This window comes from Pelodiscus sinensis, chromosome 22 (genome assembly GCF_052426305.1).
Source record: "Pelodiscus sinensis isolate ZL-2025 chromosome 22, ASM5242630v1, whole genome shotgun sequence".
In the NCBI taxonomy this organism is placed as follows: domain Eukaryota; kingdom Metazoa; phylum Chordata; order Testudines; family Trionychidae; genus Pelodiscus; species Pelodiscus sinensis.
Genome location: NC_143073.1, coordinates 16,619,465 through 16,637,762, shown reverse-complemented (window position 1 = coordinate 16,637,762; position 18,298 = coordinate 16,619,465). Strand labels below are relative to the sequence as shown.

The following is an 18,298-nucleotide window of genomic DNA, read 5'->3' as shown; positions in this document are numbered from 1 at the left end:
TCCCAGATGCCATTCTCCCTCCTGCACCCCAGTCCTTTACCCCAAGCTCCTTCTGTACCCTACCTGCATCCCAGAACCTGCATCTGCTCCATTAATATCATGGAAAAGTATGGCCCTCCACCACTTCCCAAAATTTTGGAGTGCCCCCCCCATCAAAAATTATTGCCCACCCCTGTTCCAAGGTCAAAAGGGACTTGTGATCAATTAGTCTAACATAACAAAGTCCAGCATAACAAAGGCCATAGGACTGCCCCACAATAATTCTTTTTAAGCGAGATTCTATCTTTAAAAATACTCTATAACTACTGCTATATCCTTCTCCTTTTATTGACAGGCAACTTTTATCGAAACGAGTGTGTCCGCTCAGGGACTTCTTTCAGTGCAGCTCATCCAATGTAGTTGTATCAGATTAGTGACACCTGTAAATTATCCTGACCTGTGTAGACAAACCCTCAAAAATTGCAAGTTTAGATTAACAAGGATTTCGTGTTCAGTTTCTTTGTCTTCTGGAGCCTCTAGGTTGTGCAAGGTGCCTGCTGATGTGTGTTTTTGTTGATGTTCTGTAGATCAGTGTGTGGCATGGGTCCAATGTTCTTATCCCAGCTGTGAGAAATGGCGGCGTCTTAGTAGTGATGTCGATCCCTCAGTTCTTCCCGAAGACTGGACATGCAGCCAAAACACCGGTAAACAGTGTAGCAGCCTTCTTTGACCTTACGGTCGCTAGGGATGTTAGTGTATAGTTGTTTAAACAATTAGCGGATAAGCCTGGGCTTATTAGTTAATCCTAACTACTACATGCATGTCCCTCCCTTGCCTGCTGCCTCTGTATCAGAGGCAGCAAGAGGTGGGGAGACAGGAGCCAACTCCCCATGAGCACCAGATCCTGTGGAGCCACCTGCCCCCCCGATCTCCATGCTGCTGCCTCTGATAGAGAGGCAGCAACAGGAGGGAGCCAGTATACAAGGTAAGCCAGTTTTCAAGATGGCTTCTCTTGTATTGTTGCTTTCTGTAGAAGTGAGGGGAGGCAGGTGGGAGCCAACGCTCAGGGGGAGCCAGCTTAAAAGCTGACTTCCCCCGAGCACCAGCTTTACAGAGTTGCCTCTCCCCCTACCCCCCACTGTTGCCTCTGTATCAGAGGCAGCAGCATGGGGTGGAGAAGGCTGGATGCCAAAGCAGCCTCTGTCCGCAGGGAGCTTGGGCCCCCACTGCAGACAGGCGCTGCTGCCGCAGAGCAGCCTCTGTCTGCGCCAGGCCCAAGCTTGCTGGTGACAGAGGCTGCTCTGTGGGATGCAGATGAGGCCCCCCAGAAGTGGGGCTGGGAGCACACTGGCTGCTGGCCCTGTCTCCAGGGACTATCGAATAATTGTGTAACTGCTATGATTATTAAATTACACAGTATCTAATATCCCTATAAGTTAGGCCTGGGCAAAATACGGCCTGCAGGCTGGATCTGGCCCACCAAGCCTCCGGATCTGGCCTGTGGAGGCAGCAGGGAGCACCAGGCAGGCTGCTTTGCTTGCCCTGCAGCCCTGTGAGCCCTGCAGAAACTCAGCTGCAGGGCTCTGTTTCTGTTGTAAAACTGGAGGGGAGGGAGGAAGATTTAGGAGTACCCCGCCCCCAGTACATTCCCATTGGCCAGTTTCTGCAGAAACCTGCCAATGGGAGCTGCTTGTTGGAGTAACAGGCAGCCAAGAAGAACCACGTCCCCTGTCCCCTCTTTACTGCTGAGTTATTCATGAAGCACATGGCCAGGCAAGCAGGCTGGCTGACTGGCTGGGAAACATTTTAAGCTCTTCAGGCAGGCAGGCTAGTTTGCAGCTGACAAGTAAGAATCTTGGCCACAGCCTGCTTCTGGCACCCCAGCCCTTTTCTGCCTCCCCTCAATCAATATATACAAACCCTCTGCCCCCTGCTTGCACCCATGCCTCCTCCCATATTTGGCACCCCAGTCTCCTGCCCCAGATCACAATCCCCTCCTATCCTAGGTCACATCCCAAACCCCTGCACTCTAGTCCCCTGCCCTAGGTCATATCCACCTCTTTCACCCAAACTCCCTCCCAAATTGTGTTCTCCCTCCTGCACCCCAGTCCTTTACCCCAAGCTCCCTTCTGCACCCAACCTGCATCTCCTCCATTAATATCATAGAACAGCCCTCGACCCCTTTCCAAAAACTTGGAGTAGACCCCCATCAAAAATTATTTCCCACCCCTGCTATAGGTCACCAGCTCAAATTGAGCCCAAACTACTAGTGATCATTTGTCTGGCTATTAAGGAGGAGAGCAGAAACAAATTTTGTGGGCTTAGCATAATTTCTAAAGCACAAGTGTCGTCACAAAAATCCTCTACAATAGGCCTCCTGAGAAAGCAGCTTATGCAGACCATTCAGCGCCTATTTAGTTACACAAACAAGGGTCAGGTTTTCAGCCAGCAGAGGTGTTTAGGGCTGGATTTGCCATAAAAGCTCTACTTCCCATTCTCCTGAGATCTTTGGAAGCCCTGCCCATTTATTTTGGAACTAAATGAGTTTTGAGCTCTTTTGAAAACCCAGTCCTGGTTGCAAATGCTAGGAAATCTTGAAATTTATTCTGGTTGGCACTTATTGACTCCAGTGAAGTCAGTGATGCTGATTTACACTAGGGCTGTGTCTACACTACAAGGTTTTTGCGCAAAACTGGCAGAGCATCCACACCTCAAGCACGTTTTTGCGCGCGCGCACGCACACACACACACACACAAATACAGTAAATAGACAGGATAGCGGGCTTTTGCCAATAGTTATTCCTCTCCCCACGAGCTCTTGTGCAAAAAGGCACGTGTGGAAGCTCTGCAGGGGTTTCTTGCGCAAAAAGAGCCTATCAGAAAAAGCACAGGTGCTCTGATGGCCATTCTGTTAGTGACAATTAGAACTTTCTTGCGCAAGAGCGTCCATGCAGTGTGGACTCTCTCTTGCGCAAAAGCACATTGCACAGGCTTTTGCAATGTGCTTTTGAGGTGTGGATGTGCTTTTGCACAATTAGTTTTTGCGGAAGATCTCTTCCACAAAAAGCTTCTTACACAAAAACCCTGTGGTGTAGACAAAGCCTAGATGAGGATAAATAGATTCATTGATTTTTTTAGGGCCCATTCTGAGCACCTAATCTGCTCTCCTGTGTAGCATAGGCTGGAGAATTATGCCAAGGATTCCTGCATAACTTCTGTTTGAGCTATAGCAGGTCTTTGAGAAAGACATCCAGTCTTCATTTAAAGCCCTGAGTGGTAGAAAAGCCACTACATCCCTACTACATAAGTTATTCCAATACTAAATTCTCCTCTCTGTCCAAAAACTCACCTTTTTTCTAGTCTGAATTTGTCTAGCACAGGGGTGGTCTGCGGGCCAGAGCTGGTTCCCCAAGGTTAGCCCCTGGTGGGTCATCTACACAGTATTTCCCTGCTCATCTACAGGTATGGATGTTCATAGCTCCCATTGACAGTGGATCACTGTTCTTGGCCAGTGGGAGCTGTGGGAAGTGGTGTCCTGGTCCACATCACTTCCTGCAGTTCCCATTGACAGGGAACAGTGATCTGGGCTCTGCAAGTGGCTGTACTGGTGGATGTGCAGGTAAGTACAGTGCTGAAGACCCACCAAGGGATAAGCCTGGTGAACTGTATCTGGCCTGTAGGCTGCTTATTGCCCACCCCGGCCTAGCATCAGCTCTCTATCCTCTGAACCTCGCTGCCTTTGTGTGCTAGATTAATAATTTGTCTAGTATCAGAAACCATTTCCCCATGCAGGTACTTGTAGAGTCTGATGAAGTCACCCCTTAAGCTGCTCCTTGACCTAAACAGACTGAGTTGTTATAGTCTTTCACTGTGAGGCAGGTTTCATTTTGACAATGTTGAATGCTTTGTTTTTGCATTACCATTTTTACTATTGCTAGAACACTTACTTGGTGTTTCTCAGGTCTTTCAGGGTAGGGGGCTGGTGATGCGGGGACTGTGGGAGTCAGGGCATGGCCTTGGGGATGTAGGGGCTCAGGGCAGGAGGCTGGGGAGGTGGGTGTGTGTGAGAATGAGGGTTGGGGGATGAAGAGGGGTTCAGGGCAGGAGGCCAGGGCTTTGTGGGGTGCAGGAGTCAGGGTGAGGGGTTGATGAATGGCTCAGGGCAGAGGGTGAAAGTGCAGGAATCAGGGCAGTGGGTTAGGAGGAGGAGAGCTCAGGGGGTGGCTACTGGCTTCTCTCCAGAAGCAGCCCAGGGCGGTGGGGACCCATCTGTCACATCCCACCTAGTCCCTGGGGTGAAGGTAAGGGCTGCACATCCTGCCTCTGGCTACTCCCGGGGTAGGCCCAGGATAGGGGTGGGACACGCACCCTGCCCCCAGGCTTCTCCTGGGGCCAGCCTGGGGAACGCCCAGTACAGGGGGGGGCTACACAGGCCAGTTCCAGGGGCTTTCTCTCTCCCCCATCTCCCAGTCCCAGTGCAGCTTTCTCCCTCCCCTTTCCTCACCCCCGGTCCAACATAACTTTCTCCCTCTCCCCCCATCTTTCTCCCTCCTGGGCCCTCGTCCAGTAGGGTTTTCTCCCCCCACAACCCAATGCTGTGGCCAAGGGCAGGGGGCGGGTTTGGGGCAGGATGGCCACTTACCCTGTCCAGTGGCTAACAGTGTGGTGAGCCCAAGCCACTCTCTCGGTGGTGTGGCTGCTCGCAGTGATCACGCTGCATTATAGCTCTCCCCTGTGTTCACTGCCCCTAGTGGTCATTCTTCAGTTTCGCTGTTTTCCAATCAGCCCCCTTTTTCTTCATGTTTTGGAAAACAATCCCATTCCAGGCAGATCCTGTTTTCCTGGCACAATCAAACCCTGACTTGGCTTTAAGTTAGGATAAGAGGAAGCTGCAAACCTAATTTGGTGGTCCTAACATTGTTTAGGAGGAACTCTTGAACAAATGGACTCACAGACAGCCACCCACCTAGATGCATATTTCTAAAATATATAAATAGATATGAATCAAAACAATAAAGTTGAAACAAAACCATATGATGAGGTTGAAATAAAATATTTTGGAATATTTCATTTCACAATAAACTCTATTTCTGTTTTTCACCCCCATTTGAGATTTACAAAATCTCAGAATTTCTCACTCAGCTGTGGCTGTTGTTGTTTGTGTATTGCAGACTTGCAGTACAAGAGCTGCGATGCCCCCGAGGAGATGTGGTCGGGATCTGAAAACGATGTAGTGTATGCTACCTATGTGCCTGGGTCAATCATATGGGCCAAACAGTTTGGCTACCCATGGTAGGTGTCCATAATGCTGGAAAAATGGTAAGCTGGTCAACTATGAACAGAGCTTTTAAAAATGGACAGCACAGTACACATGTAAAACATAGAGTGTGAGCTAGCCAGAGTGCTGGATTTGCACTGTAGAGACCTGATATCTATTTCTGGTTCTACCATTTGTCTGCCAAGTGACAAAGTTATTTTACCACTCCATGTCTCAGTTTCCCCACAAAACTTGTATGTTTAGACCTGGGTGGGCAATAATTTTTGATGAGGGGGGGCCACTCCAAGATTTTGGAAAGTGGACAAGCGCCACGCTCTTCCATCATACTAATGGAGGAGATGGGATATGGGATGGAGGTTGGGTGCAGAAGGGAGCTTGGGGTAAAGGACTGGGGTGCAGGAGGGAGAATGGAGTCTGGGGGGGAGTTTGGGTGAAGGAGGCGGATATGACCTAGGGCAGGGGACTGGAGTGTAGGGGTTTGGGATGTGACCTAGGGTAGGAGGGGATTGTAATCTGGGGCAGGAAATTGGGGTGCCAGATCTGGGAGGAGGCATGGATGCAAGAGGGGGTCAGAGGATTTGTGTATGTTGATGGGGGTGGTGGGGGCAGAGGGTTGGGGAAAGGTGGAGCTGGGGTGCCAGATGCAGGCTCTGGCCAGAAGACTTACCAGCCAGCAGCCATACCAGCGTGCTCGCCTGCAGAGCTTAAAATGTTTCCCAGCCAACCAGCCTGCCTGCCTGACCATGTGCTTGTATGAATAACCCAGCTGAGGAGAGGGGGTGTGGTTCTTCTTGGCTGCCTGTTATTCAAACAGGCAGCTCTCATTGGCCAGTTGCTGTCTAGAAATCAGCCAATGGGATTGTGCTGAGGCAGGGGCATCTCCTGAAGCTTTCCTCCCACGCCTTCAGTTTTGAAACAGAAATGGGGTCTGGATGCCTCTGCGTCTGCAGGCTGGATCTGGTAGCTTGACAGGTTGGATCCAGGCTGTGGGCCATATTTTGCCCAGGCCAGGTTTAGACTATCAGTTCTTGGGTTGGTGACTGTCTCTCATTTTGTGCCCTTGCTGAGCCTGGTGCCATACGGCCCTTGTCTGAGGTTAGGCTTCTTGGTGTTCCTCTCATATAAATAATTAAAAGCAATAAGGTAGCACTGTTTGAGATCAGGGTCCTGATGAACTGGGCACAGCACAAACAGGTAGTGAGAAACAATCTCTGCCTCAACAATCTCACACTCTACATAAATAAGACAAGCACAGGATTATATTTCAGAAGGGGAAAGAGACTTTAGGGGGTATGTCTTCATTGTACAGATAACCTGGGCTCTTATTTGAGTGTTTCCCCTTTCCTGGCTCCCATCTACATATAAAATCCTTTGCCTCAGGTTTAGTGGTGCTTTTGAACTCAGTCTAGCAGGCCTGTCTGATACAGGATAAGCCTGATCGGAGGCTTTCATTAACTTTGTGGTGGGGACACAGACTAAATCATTTAAGGGCTAGCTCCGCGGTCACTAACCTGTCGATCGTGAACGATTGGTCGATCCTGGGGGCTCGACCAGTCGATCACAAGGCTTTCGTGGGCTTCCCCCCTCAGTCTCCTTTACCCCCAAGAAGAACCCTGTGCTGGCACTACCTCCAGCGGCAATGGAGGTAGCGTGGGCTTCCTGCGGGATGTGGGGGGGAGTTCTGCAGCTGCATGCCAGGTCCAGGAAGTGGGAAGGCTGGTCTTCTTCCCTCCCCAAACAGCTGGTGTGGTATCTGAAACGCTGTGTTTGTCACACACCAGCGACTTTCTTTCCCCTGCTGCCTTCCTGCACGGTGGGGAGGAAGGGAAGTAGGAGTACCGGGACTGTGCTAGTTCCAACTGCTCAGGCAGTGCGTGCTGCCGTGGGGAGCATAGGAGCAGGGCGCGCGCTGCCTGAGCAGTTGGAGCTGGCGTAGTCCTGGGACTCCTACTCCCCGCCCCCTGCGCAGGAAGGCAGCAGGGGGAAAGAAGTAATTGGCTTGCAACAGACCAGCGTTTCAGGTAACACACCAGCTGTTTGGGGGAGGGGGAAGCAGACCGCGCACTTCCTGGACCTGGCGTGCCCCTACCAGCACCCTGCCTTAGCACCCTGCGCCAGCACACAGCCTTAGCACCCTGCCCCAGCCCCCACCAGCACCCTGCCCCAGCACCCTGCCTCCTGCCCCAGTCCCCACCAGTACCCTGCCCCCTGGCCAGACACCTACCAGCAACCTGCCCCCAGCCAGACTCCCTGAACCCTGCCCAAACCCCCAGCAGCACCTAGCTCCTGCCCCCTGGCCAGAGTCCCATGAGCACCTTGTCCCCTGGCCAGACCCCCATGAGCACCTTGCTCCTGCCCCCTCCCTTCTGGCCAGACACCTACCCCCAGCTTGCTCCTGTACCCTATTTCCCACCCAGATTCTGTACCCCCATCCCTATCCCACTCACTGGCAGCCCTGTCCTGCACACTGGAGCCCTCATTTTTGTAGCGGGGCCCACAAATGCCACTAACCCTGGTACCCAGGGGTATGTCTACACTGCCACCCTAGTTCGAACTAGGGTGGCTAATGTAGGCAATCGAAGTTGCAAATGAATCCTGGGATTTAAATATCCCGGGCTTCATTTGCATCTTGCCAGGCGCCGCCATTTTTAAATCCCCGTTAGTGCAGACTCCGTGCCCGTGGCTACACGCGGCACAGAGTAGGTAGTTCGAATTAGGCTCTCTAATTCAAATTACCGTTATACCTCCCACGAGGAGTAATGGTAGTTTGAATTAGAGAGCCTAATTGGAACTACCTACTCCGTGTTGCATGTAGCCGCGGGCATGGAGTCCGCACTAATGGGGATTTAAAAATGGTGGCGCCCGGCAAGATGCAAATGAAGCCCGGGATATTTAAATCCCGGGCTTCATTTGCAACTTCGATTGCCTACATTAGCCACCCTAGTTCGAACTAGGTTGGCAGTGTAGACATACCCCAGAAGAGTTAATCTGGTCTGGGCTTGGAGTGCCAGAGGAGTGAGGTGTCTCAGTGGGGGCCACATTAGTGAAGCTTGGGGGGTTTTGGAGGGGTTGTTTTTTTTTGCATCTACTTGTGTGGCCCTCACTGACTTCTCTGTGGGTCAGTGACCCCTGACTCAAAACAGGTTCCCCGCCCCTCTCATAAATAAAGACAATGCTGAAACATTCTTTGATAGGATAATGAGTTTCTTTGATAGGATAACGAGTCTTGTGGATAAGGGAGAAGCAGTGGATGTGGTATACCTAGACTTTAGTAAGGCATTTGATATGGTCTCGCATGATATTCTTATCAATAAACTAGGCAAATACAACTTAGATGGGGCTACTATAAGGTGGGTGCATAACTGGCTGGATAACCGTACTCAGAGAGTAGTTATTAATGGTTCACAATCCTGCTGGAAAGGTATAACAAGTGGGGTTCCACAGGGGTCTGTTTTGGGACCTGCTCTGTTCAATATCTTCATCAACGATTTAGATATTGGCATAGAAAGTACGCTTATTAAGTTTGCAGATGATACCAAGCTGGGAGGGGTTGCGACTGCTCTGGAGGATAGAGTCATAATTCAAAATGATCTGGACAAATTGGAGAAATGGTCTGAGGTAAACAGGTTGACAAATGCAAAGTGCTCCACTTAGGAAGGAACAGTCAGTTTCACACATAGGATACGTCTAGACTACATGGCTCCGTTGACGGAGACATGTAGATTTGTTTGATCGGCAAAGGGAAATGAAGCTGCGATTTAAATAATCGCGGCTTCATTTAAATTTAAATGGCTGCCCCGCTTTGCTGATCAGCTGTTTGTCGGCAGATTGGGGCCGTCTGGACGCTCCCCTGTCAACATGAAAGCCCTTTATCGACCTCCCCGGTAAACCTCAACCTACGAGGCATAATGGGGAGGTCGATAAAGGGCTTTCAGGTTAGCGCGGGAGCGTCCAGACTAGCGCTCTGAGCCGATAAACAGCTTATTAGCTGTTTGTCGGCTCAGCGCGGCAGCCATTTAAATTTAAATGAAGCCGCAATTATTTGAATCGCGGCTTCATTTCCCTCTGTCGATCAGCCTAATCTACATGGCTCCATCGATGGAGCCATGTAGTTTAGACACACCCATCCAGAATGGGAAGCGACTTTTATAAAGGAGTACGGCAGAAAGGGATCTAGGGGTTATAGTGGACCACAAGCTGAATATAAGTCAGCAGTGTGATGTTGTTGCAAAAAAAGCAAACATGATTCTGGGATGCATGTTAATGGTGTGTTGTGAGCAAGACACGAGAAGTCATTCTTCAGCTCTACTCTGCGCTGGTTAGGCCTCAGTTGGAGTATTGTGTCCAGTTCTGGGCACCGCATTTCACGAAAGATGTGGAGAAATTGGGGTATGTCTACACTACAGCACTAATTCGAACTAACTTAATTCAAATTAGTTAATTCGAACTAAGCTAATTCGAACTAGTGCATCTAAACCTAAAAACTAGTTCGAATTAGTGTTTTGCTAATTTGAACTAGCATGTCCACATTGAGTGGGCCCTGAACCAGGGTTAAGGATGGCCGGAAGCAGTGCCGGCAGGGCATCAGATTAGGACTTAGAACGTGGAGCTGCTGTCTCAGGCTAGCCGAGGGCTCTGTTTAAAGGGACCTGACTCCCACCCCGGACAGACAGTTCTCAGGGGTTGTCTAACTCGATGAGGGACAGCAAAGCAGTCCTGGCTTGGAGTGTCCTGAGTGCCCACACTTGGCACATCACAGCACTCGGCCATCAGCCCGGCTGCACTTGCCGCAGGCTGCCATCCGGGGAGGGGGATCAATCTGGGGGCTGCAGGACAGCTTCCACCCCGAGGAGCCCGCAGAGCCATCCCAGTCCTCCCCATCGGGGGCTCGTACCCCATTCCTCCCTCACCTTTTTCCACTTACCCCTCCCTAGCCCCCCTTCCTGATGTACAAAATAAAAGACACATGTGTTCAGAAATAGAAACTCTCTTTATTGAACAAACTCGGGGAGACTGGGAAAAGGAGGTGGGAGAGGGGAAGAGAGAGGGTGAGAGAGGGGAGGGCAACTAAAATGATCAGGGGTTTGGAACAGGTCCCAAATGAGGAGAGGCTAAAGAGACTGGGACTTCTCAGCTTAGAAAAGAGGAGACTGAGGGGGGATATGATAGAGGTCTATAAAAAGCACGAGTGGTGTGGAGAGGGTGCATAAAGAAAAGTTCTTCGTTAGTTCCCATAATAGAAGGACTAGAGGACACCAAATGAAATGAATGGGGAGCAGGGTTCAAACTAATAACAGAAAGTTCTTCTTCACAAAGCAAATAGTCAACCTGTGGAACTCCTTGCTGCAGGAGGCTGTGAAGGCTAGAAGTAGAACAGAGTTTAAAGAGAAGCGAGATAAAGTCATGGAGGTTGGGTCCATGGAGTGCTATTAGTCAGGGGGTAGAAATGGTGTCCCTGGCCTCTGTTTGTGGAAGGCTGGAGGTGGATGGCACGAGACAAATGGCTTGGTCATTGTCTTTGGTCCATCCCCTCCAGGGTACCTAGTGTTGGCCGCTGTTGGCAGACAGGCTACTGGGCTAGATGGACCTTTGGTCTGACCCAGTACGGCCATTCTAAACTCAGGGCTCAGCGTCGGGGGTCTCACTGGACCACTTTGATTTTCATGCACACCTGCTCCTGGGTGGCCAGGCTGGCAGCTATCCTGCCCTAGACGGCCACTTTCCTGTGCCTAGTGCGGAGGTCGTGCATGAGGTCCACGATGTCTGCACTAGACCAGGCGGGCGCCCGCCTCTTGCGGACCTGGGCCGGCTCCCGGGAGCCTCCAGCCTGGTCCCGGGAAGAGGGGGAGGGCTGGGTGGCAGCTGGTGGCTGGTTCGTGCTGTGCCAGGTGCAGGGTCTGCTGGCTGGGTGCTGGCAGGCTTGCACCTGGCACGGGCACCGTAGCCAGCCCATGCCCCTTTAAGGGCTCTGAGGCCAGGAGGGGGGCAGAAGAGTTTCCCTGGTGGTGCCCAGAGTGGCCACCAGGGAAAGCTGGGGAGGGCTAGCCTCCCACTAGTTCGAATTAAGTGGCTACACAGCCCTTAATTCTAACTAGTTAATTCAAACTAGGCGTTAGTCCTCGTGGAATGAGGTTTATCTAGTTTGAATTAAGCGCTCCGCTAGTTTGAATTAAGTTCGAACTAGCGGTTTGCTAGTGTAGCGCCTATCAAAGTTAATTCGAACTAACGTCTGTTTGTTCGAATTAACTTTGTAGTGTAGACATACCCTTGGAGAGGGTCCAGAGAAGAGCAACAAGAATGATTAAAGGTCTAGAGAACATGACCTATGAAGGAAGGCTGAAATAATTGGGTTTTTTTAGCTTAGAAAAGAAAAGATTGAGGGGGGACATGACAGCAGTTTTCAGGTATCTGAAAGGGTGTCATAAGGAGGAGGGAGAAAACTTGTTCATCTTGGCCTCTGAGGATAGAACAAGAAGCAATGGGCTTAAACTACAGCAAGGGAGGTTTAGGTTGGACATTAGCAAAACATTTCCTAACTGTCAGGGTAGTCAAACACTGGAATAAATTGCCCAGGAGGTTGTGGAATCCCCATTTCTGGAGATATTTAAGAGTAGGTTAGATAAATGTCTATCAGGGATGGTCTAGACAGTATTTGGTCCTGCCATGAGGGCAAGGGACTGGACTCGATGACCTCTCGAGGTCCCTTCCAGTCCTAGTATTCTATGATTCTATGATTTTGTTTGACATAATATTTTATTTAAAAATGAAGCCTGACCAACAACCTGCCAATTGGGGACAAGCTCCGATCTGGCCGCAGCATCATAACACTCCTGCATCCCCTCCAGACTCCAAACCTGAGCCTATCATACACTGGAAACCCCCTGCCCTGAGCCTCTCACATTCCCAAACTCCTGCACCCCCACATCTTCAGTCTTGTGCCACAACATTCCTGAACCATCCACAAATCTGTGTCCTGAGTCCATCATACTCTGAACCTCCCTGCCCTGAGCCCTTCACACACCCCAACCCAAACTCCTACACCCTCACATCCACAAGCCTGTGGCTTGCTCAACACCCCAACCCTCCACCTGACCCCAACACTTCCCAGACTGGAGCTCCCTACCCGAGCTAACATCCCCTTCTCCACCTCCTCCTGTATCCAGATTCCCTCCCAGAGCTTGCACTTCTCACCCCTTCCCACACCCAAATCCCTCTTTTCCGCCCCAGAGACCGCACCTAATGTCTCAACCCAGTGAGAATGTATAAGGGATGGGGATAGTAAGTGATGGAGAGGAGGGGAGCAGAGAGGGTGGGGCCTCAAGGAAGGGGTGGGGTAGATCTTGGTTTGTCCTGACATTTAAAAAGTGATCTTGGGTGTAAAAAGGTTGGCGACCACTGGGCTAGCTGATGGTCTTCTGGTGCCTTCCCATACCCCTGTGTACTTAGAAGGACAGACAAATTCACATACAATTCACTGGGGATGAAGCATAGAGCAGCTCTATATACTGAGGTCCTAGGGGCCATAGATGTGCCCCCCTGCCCAAGACCTGGTCACATACACTGGTGAGAACACAGAACCTCTGAGCTAGGCTAATCACCTAAGCTAACTTTGCAGTGAAGACAGACCCAAGGTGGGTTGCAGAAGGTCATACATAGACTGTGGCAGAGCTGTTACTCACAGGCCTGCTGCTCATTCCATTCTGCCTCCCCAAATTCCCCCTTCCAGTTTTGATTGGCTAAGAAAATCTTTCTTCACTTCCCACACCAATGTGCTTTGCATTGTTTATCTGCTGCTGTGCTCCACCCAGGTGGTGGCTGCATCTCAACAGTTGCAGAAGTGATGCCCATGTAAGTTGTATATCAATGTTTCAGAGGTCCTTTGGTCTTCACAGATGAAAGAGGCTAGCAGTGCCAGCAGATATCAGTTGTGCGGCAACGTGGTGCCCTCACATCCCTTTTTGGACATGCTTATTAGCCCAAGCCCATGTCATCTTGGGGAGCCAGAGACTGGCAAGTTGCCGTCTCCTGTGTGGCAGGGCAGATGGCCTGGCCTGCGTCTCACATGATCTTGTTTTATTCAGCACCAGCCAGTTTAAATATGCTAGCAAGAACATTCTCCAATTGAGACTGGCTTGCTGTGGTCTCCACAGCAGCTGACTCCTTAAATCTCCTGCCATGCAGTCCAGGTTTCCCCTGGCCTTTCTGGGCACTCTGCAGCAGGAACTGCTATTTTTAGCTGAAAAACAGACAGAGAGACAATGGCATACTTCATTAACTCCATTTAGCTCTCCCAGGCACTTGCCCCTACAGTGAGATACATGTAGGAAGCCCCATACACCCCAACCCAAACTCCTGCACCCTCACATCCACAAGCCTATGGCTTGCTCAACACCTCAACCCTCCACCTGACCCCAATAGTTCCAAGCCTGGAACTCCCTCCACAGGTAGATGTTTACATTCATTTGAATTGCCTTGGATTTTAGTGGTACTAGAGACAATGGATTCTCACTCTTAGCACTGCACAAGCGACTAGGAAAACAGGTTCCAGTTCCTCTCCCATTGCTGTTAATGGGAGTTTTGCCAGGCCCATCCATTTAAAGACTGTAAGATGGCAGAGATGGCTGTTAAAACCTGACAATAAGGCCTAGTCTGTACCTCCGCATCAATACTACTCTGTACTTACAGTTTTACCTGCACAGATATGTCCATTAGGGATGTGATATTTTGTAACCAACCTATCTGAGCCAAGACAGGGCCTAATCTATGCTGAAAAGTTATATTGGCTTAGTTGTATTGGTTAGGAGTGTGAAAAAAACACATTGACTTAATTATGCTGACATAACCCTCAGCCTAGATGCAGCTGTGACCATAGAGGTAGGCCTAGCCTACCCTAGAAAATTAGGTTAGTTTAACTACTACATTTCTATCACTATTCTACATCAGCAGGGGCATGAAAAATCCATGGCATTAAGGTGGCCCATGTCTTCATGTAGAGAGTTCTAGGACAATGGAAAAATTCTTCTGTCAGCCTAGCCACCTTTTCTTGGGGAGATGGATTATCTATGCTGATGTGGGAACCTCTCCCATCAGCATAGGTTGTGTCTACACTGAAGCATTACAGTGGTGCAGCCGCAGTGATGCAGCAAAGTTTGAGGTGTAGCCATACCTATAGCTAACTTTGTTTGAGCAACAAAAAAACCCCTTTTTGTCTGGACAGGCTACCTCTGCATCCCAGGGCTCTGCCTACATAATGATCCTGGTATAGTCTCCGTAATGTAGAGATATCCAAAGCCCAGGGCTGTGTCTACATTGGCACCCTTTTCCGGAAAAGGGATGCTAATGAGACACTTCGGAATTGCAAATGCCACGGGTGATTTAAATATCCCCCGCGGCATTTGCATGAACATGGCTGCCGCTTTTTTCCGGCTCGGGGTTTTGCCGGAGAAAAGCGGCAGTCTAGACGGGATCTTGCGGAAAATAAACCCTTTTCGGGAAGATCCCGTATTCCTACTTGAAAGGATCCTACTTGAAAGTAGGAATAAGGGATCTTCCAGAAAAGGGTTTATTTTCTGCAAGATCCCATCTAGACTGGCGCTTTTCTCCGGCAAAACCCCGAGCCGAAAAAAAGCGGCAGCCATGTTCATGCAAATGCCGTGGGGGATACTTAAATCCCACGCGGCATTTGCAATTCCTAAGTGTCTCATTAGCATCCCGTTTCCGGAAAAGGGTGCCAATGTAGACACAGTCCAAGTGTAAACATATTTACATTGCTATGACAATGCCTATATACCAATACAGGGGTTCACAATCTTGTTCTTTCTGAGGCCTACCCAACATGTTAATATAATTCCACACTCCACCAGTTCCACAACAACTATTTTTCTACATAGAAAAGCCATGCTCGTATTAAGGATAGGAAGCAGAGCAATTGGCCAGGGCCCTGTGCCAAAGGGAGCCCCCGTAAAGCTAAGTTGCTCAGGCTTCTGTCCCAGATGGTGAGGCTTGGGGCTCCAAGTTTGGCTTTCTGCCCTGGGCCCCAGTGAATCTAACATCAGACCTGCTTGGCAAACCCCCTGAAACCTGCTCATGGTCCAGCCCCAGAGCCCTGGTTGAGAGCTGTGGCAGTAGAGGGCTTGTCTGTAATCTGTCATGGTATAAGTATATTGATGAAATCTGCCAACAAGGTCTTATAAAACAGAACTGCATCCTAAAAACTGACCATGTGTGGCACATGCTATCCTGCTGACTCATAAGTTCTGAGGCCTTGTGATCATCTAGTCTAGCTTCTTGCATAATGCAGGCCACAGGACTGCCCCTAAATAATTCTTTTTGAAACTACAGCAGGGTTAGGAATGCTAAAAATGCATGAGGCCTAGCTGGAGTTGTAAGAAGGTCGGGTGTGTGTTGCTTCCCAACACCTTCTGGAGTGTGATGTAAAAGTTTTATGGCATTTTGGAGAGTGGTACACACAAATACTGTAAGCAGCATGAAAGTGGCAAGGGATGCAGGACACTTTCCCCTTCGCTTCTGATTGCCATGCTTTTAAGGCTTTGAATGAATGGGTAAGGTGTGTCTTATGTGAACTTGCAACTATTATCTCTTTCTATTGTGGTCGCACCTAGGAACCCCAGTGGGAGAATTAGGGCTTGCCTTCATTACCACATTATGTCATGCGAAGATGTGCTATTATTGATTGGAGGGGATGTAATTATTCCACCTCTACAAGAGGTGGAAGCAATGCCAGTGAGAGATGGTTTCCTGCTGACCTAGTACCGTGTCAGCACCATTTTATGGTGATATAACTTACATTGTCTACACTACTATTAGTGGTAGTGTAGACAAGCCATTAAGATGCTCAGTCTGTCTAGTTTATAAAAATGAAGACTGAGCAGTGACTTACGTGATGGACCTCCCATGTTTTATGAAATTGTCTTATGGATACTACTATGTAGAACTTGAAGATCACTTGAAGATCATTTGGGTCACCAAATGAAATTAATAGGCATCAGGTTTAAAATAAACAAAAGGAAGTTTTTCTTCCCTCAGCGCACAGTCAACCTCTGGAACTCCTTGCCAGAGGATGTGATGAAGGCTAGGACTTTAACAGGGTTCAAAAAAGAGCTAGATAGATTCATTGAGGTTAGGTCCATCAATGGCTATTAGCTGGGATGGGTAGGAATGGTGTCCCTAGCCTTTGTTTCTCTGGAGGTGAATGACAGGGGAGGGATCAAGTGAGGATTACCTGTTGTGTTCCCTCTCTCCGGGGCATCTGGTATTGGCCACTGTCAGTAGACAGGATACTGGACTGGATGGACCGTTGGTCTGACCCAGTATGGCCATTCTTATGTTCTTAAGATGCTTTGGACAAAATACTTCATGTAACCTATCAATTTTAATGTCACAATCTGCTGGATCTGTATCTTATTTTGGTATATGTATCACTCTTATATGTAAAGTTAGAGATATGTATCACTCCTATATGTAAAGTTAGGGGGAGGGAATGGTTTATGGTTTTAAATGTGCATATGAAGGCCATCGAGGGTGTTTCCAGTGCTCGGATCTCTCAGTGTCTGGGTGATCACCTGTAACAGCCTCCTTTGTCCTTTACCTAAGAACTGGTTGCTCTTAGGAATACATATGACCACCTCAACTGATAGGGTCTGACCAGCTAATTTTCCACGTAAGGGGAGAATGTAGAAACAAGAATTCTCCTTCGAGTGGTCCCTGTGGGTGCTCCACTCTAGGTGCTGGTGCGTCCTCGCGCCGGCGACCGGAGACTTTTTCTAGCTGTTTCTGCCGCGGCGCGCAGGCGCCGTGGCGCCCTCTAGTGTCGTTGGGACTGAAGGGCGCCTGCGCGCGCGCGGCTCCTCAGTTCCTTCTCTACCGTCCTCGGCAGCAGATGGAGCCCTCTCTTTGCCTTATTCCTGAGGGAAAAAAACAGTTAAATTCTTCGTTTTATCCCCTAGTTACCTCATCAACCAAGTTTTCGAACCCCCCCCCAACTAGTTCTTAAAAAAAAAAAAAAAATTTCTCTCGTTGTGGCTTGCCGCTTGTTCCCCAACCCTTCATGCCCGGCTCACCGGGCTTCAAACGTTGCGAGACATGTCGGGATGCCATGCCGGCGTCCGACGGACATTCCGCCTGTATTAAGTGTCTTGGGGAGGCACACCAGACACAAAAGTGCCTGCATTGCTCTAAATTGACAGCGAGGGCGCGCCGTGACAGAGCCAATAGACTGACGACTCTATTGTATGAGAAGTCGCTCCGTCCCTCCTCAGAGGACTCGCCTCCGCCTCAGCCGACTAAGGGTATGGAAAAAGACCAACCCCCTACCCACTCTTCCTCTGCGGTGTCAAAAACCGCACTCTCTCTCCGGCTCCAGCTATATCCTCGGCACCCTCAGCATCGCGGGTGAGCACTGAGGACACACCGGGAACCTCTGGTGTGCCGCGATCTAAGATGCAGGCACCACACATGAGAGCTCATTCTGAGCCAAAACAAAAATCAGCGGCACCGACCGCTATGGCACTGAAGCCGTCCTCGGCACCGACAGCGCCGCCTAGAGAGCACTCGGCACCGAAGCACCACCAAACGGCACCGGGCTCGGCACCGAAAAAGGCCCGCACCGATAATCCACCTCCTAGCACTTCGGTGCCGGGATGCACGTCGGCACCTTCATCTCCACCGAGACCACACCGCTCGGCACCGTCCCAAAGCCGAAGCCGGTACCGATCCCCGGTGCGGAGCCACACCTCTTCGGCACCGCCGTCCCCGGGTTCCTCTATCCACTCAGCGAGATCGCACCATTCCTCGGCCGCTTCTCGTTCAGCTAGTGACATCGGCACCGAACCCAGAAGCAGGTTCTCGTCGCAACATTCTAGCCCGGCTCACAGACCTCCATCCTGGCAAATGCCTGCAGTTCAATATGCATACCCTCCTCTCCGCATCCGTAGTATCCACACCAGTATGCCTATCCACCCCCGCCATATGCCACCCAATGGCAACCGTGGAACTCACATCCAAAGAGGTCTCACCATCGAC

General features: G+C 50.1%; 1 protein-coding gene across 8 annotated transcripts in view; it reads left to right on the top strand.

Annotated features, from left to right (window-relative positions):
• Positions 1-18,298, top strand: part of ZCWPW1 (zinc finger CW-type and PWWP domain containing 1) — a 115,531-nt gene that overhangs the window by 45,687 nt on the left and 51,546 nt on the right. For 7 of the 8 annotated variants that reach the window (XM_075907300.2, XM_075907296.2, XM_075907298.2 and 4 more), the window contains exons 8-9: positions 567-683; positions 5,151-5,271. In XM_075907300.2, coding sequence (XP_075763415.2) covers positions 567-683; positions 5,151-5,271 — 238 coding nt within the window. The remainder of the gene's footprint in view (positions 1-566; positions 684-5,150; positions 5,272-18,298) is intronic. The other variant, XM_075907297.2, reaches the window with a different exon arrangement.